This window comes from Amphimedon queenslandica, unplaced genomic scaffold (assembly GCF_000090795.2).
Source record: "Amphimedon queenslandica unplaced genomic scaffold, v1.1 AMPQUscaffold_11181, whole genome shotgun sequence".
Classification (NCBI taxonomy): domain Eukaryota; kingdom Metazoa; phylum Porifera; class Demospongiae; order Haplosclerida; family Niphatidae; genus Amphimedon; species Amphimedon queenslandica.
The window spans coordinates 1-2411 of record NW_003548574.1 but is presented as its reverse complement, the minus strand read 5'-3'; the positions used below and the strand labels follow the sequence as shown (position 1 = coordinate 2411).

Sequence of the window (2411 nt, the reverse complement as noted above, 5' to 3'; positions counted from 1 at the left end):
TAGCTGAAAAATTGAATCGTAAATGCAAATTTTGGAATAATGGTCTTCACTGGTNTAATGGTCATGGTGTAGGATCACTGGTAGAGATTGTGGATGAGAGCCAGTGTGTACTAGTAATGATGTCCTGTGAGAATGGTTACAGTGATAATATGGTGTCTCTAAGAAGAGATGTGATAGGAGAGGTAATGAGTGCTTATAAAGAATCCTGTCCTAGCCTAGAGGTAAACGAGTTAGTTATTGATCCTAAAGAACTAACCTATCCTGTGAATACACCAAGAAGAAGGACAGTTTATGATGTTTATGATTTACTATCAGCAACTAAGGAAGGAAGATCATTTCTTGTGAGTGATAAAGGACAAACAGAATTGAAGGAGGTCCTACCTGATGAATCATTATCAGATATTAGTAACCTGTCACTATTAGGAGGACGAGATATTAAGGTAAGAATTAACACAGACAAACTGTTTGATACATTAATCCACGTGCTCGATGATAAATAAGCACAAAGACAAAATTATCAATATTGTTATTGTTATTGCAGGAAGTGATAGAAATAACTGAAGAATTTAAGATATCATTGACTCCAATAAAGCTTATAGGTAAGTTATAGTTATAGTTAGTGTCATATAGTGACAATTATTGTCAAGTAGTTGGAGTGTAGACTGTATACACATTATTAATCATTATTTTATAGATATTAAAGATCTTGATATTGTCGTTAAAGAATTAACATCAGATCAACACTTGCCTTGTTCTGTATGGCATGCATTAGGTCTACAGTTAGGATTATATGATGACAGACTAAAGGATATAAAAGCAGACTATCATGGACAATCAGTGGAGTGTTTCCGGGAGTGTATGTCTGCCTGGTTAAGAGGAGAAGATAAAGTGAGAGAGAAAGGAGGTCCCAGTTGGTCATCATTAGCTACAGCACTGGATACAATAGAAGAAAAATCTATTGCTAGTTACATTAAAGCCAAATATTGTACTTAAGTTACTCATTGATAGCTGAGCTATTTTGTAATTTTGCTATTTTATGTGTGATGCAGGGTTATACATTACTCAGTGTTATAAAGTATTTATTATTATTATGTTAATTATAATAGGTTGCCTTTTCACTTTGTGCAAGTTTTTTCTGTTACCATTATTCCTTTCCGTCTGCTTCTCTTCACTCTAAGCACTATTATGAGCATCTGCCACGAAGCAATGGAATTGTATCTTGTCTCAAACTCTACTTACAGTAAAATTATTTCTAACCTCCACTTAAATTTAAAGTGTACTATGGTATAACAATTGGATATATTATATATTTTGCTGATATACTGAGCACTTGTTATTTCACACCCTCTTTGCTACTCCAGTCAGTGTTGAACTCCTTGGTAAATCTTAATTTGAACTTTTAATACTGAAAAATGATAAAGTCATGAACTATAAAAATTATTTCCTTCCCTCCTCAGTCTCTCTACTCTAAGTTGGTCCAAACACATTATAACCTCTTGCAAGAGTATCTTGTGGTAATATCCTCAACTTGATGATGTCACTGATAAGAACAGACCCCACCATATCAGGAAAAGAGGATTGAATGGAGTCTGAAGTGATCATGTGACTGGAGGATGAGGTCTGACCCTCTCCTCTCTTTATTAGTTTGGTTATTAGTGACATGTATTGAGACTCTGAGGGAATGTCCAGTGAATGATGACGAATGACACTTAGTTCTATCATTAGAGCATCTAAGATAAGAGGGAGAGAGAGAAAGAGAGAGAGAGTAGAGTTACGTTTAAGTTACACACCGTATAGCTTGAACTTTTGATGGATTAAACTTTTGCAAATCCCACCAAGTACCGTATAACGCTTTATTTTGGCGATTTTGCTGTAAAATTGTATTTGGCGGTTTTTAATTTGGTGATTTTTATGTACACATGCATTACTGAGCATGCGCATTAATGATTGGCAGTTTTAATATTGGCGATTCTGCTTGCAAACTGCAAATCGCCAAAATAAAAATCCACCAATTTAAAGCGTTATATTTGCAAATTAAAGCATTGGAGCAATTGGCACTGTATTATCTAGATTTTTTGTGAATTATAATTTCGCGACTCTCAGCAAAAATTCCATTAAACAAGCAAAAATCAATTAAGTCCTTCAATATACAGCAATAATAAAATAGTATTTTCACAGAAAATAAACTGTCCAATAACATAAACATGACAATGACTAAATCCTGGTTTACACTCACGACAGACGCAATGCAAAATGGTTAAAATTTAAACAATTTTGTGTCAACTTTAAACAGTTTTGCATTGAAAGGTCAGATCTCCCAAGCATTTTTGACCATTTTGTCGAATGTACATGTAATCCCAGATTAACTATAATACTGTACATTAACCAATATTGGATGTACAGTACTGGTT

The 2411-nt window shown here is 34.0% G+C and overlaps 1 protein-coding gene across 1 annotated transcript in view; it reads left to right on the top strand.

The window, feature by feature from the left end:
- Positions 1-1177, top strand: part of LOC109589562 (uncharacterized) — a 4070-nt gene extending 2893 nt beyond the window's left edge. Inside the window, exons 2-3 of the mRNA XM_020005616.1 lie at positions 542-599; positions 695-1177. Coding sequence (XP_019861175.1) covers positions 542-599; positions 695-993 — 357 coding nt within the window. The 3' untranslated portion in view covers positions 994-1177. The remainder of the gene's footprint in view (positions 1-541; positions 600-694) is intronic.
- Positions 1178-2411: the final 1234 nt, after the last annotated feature.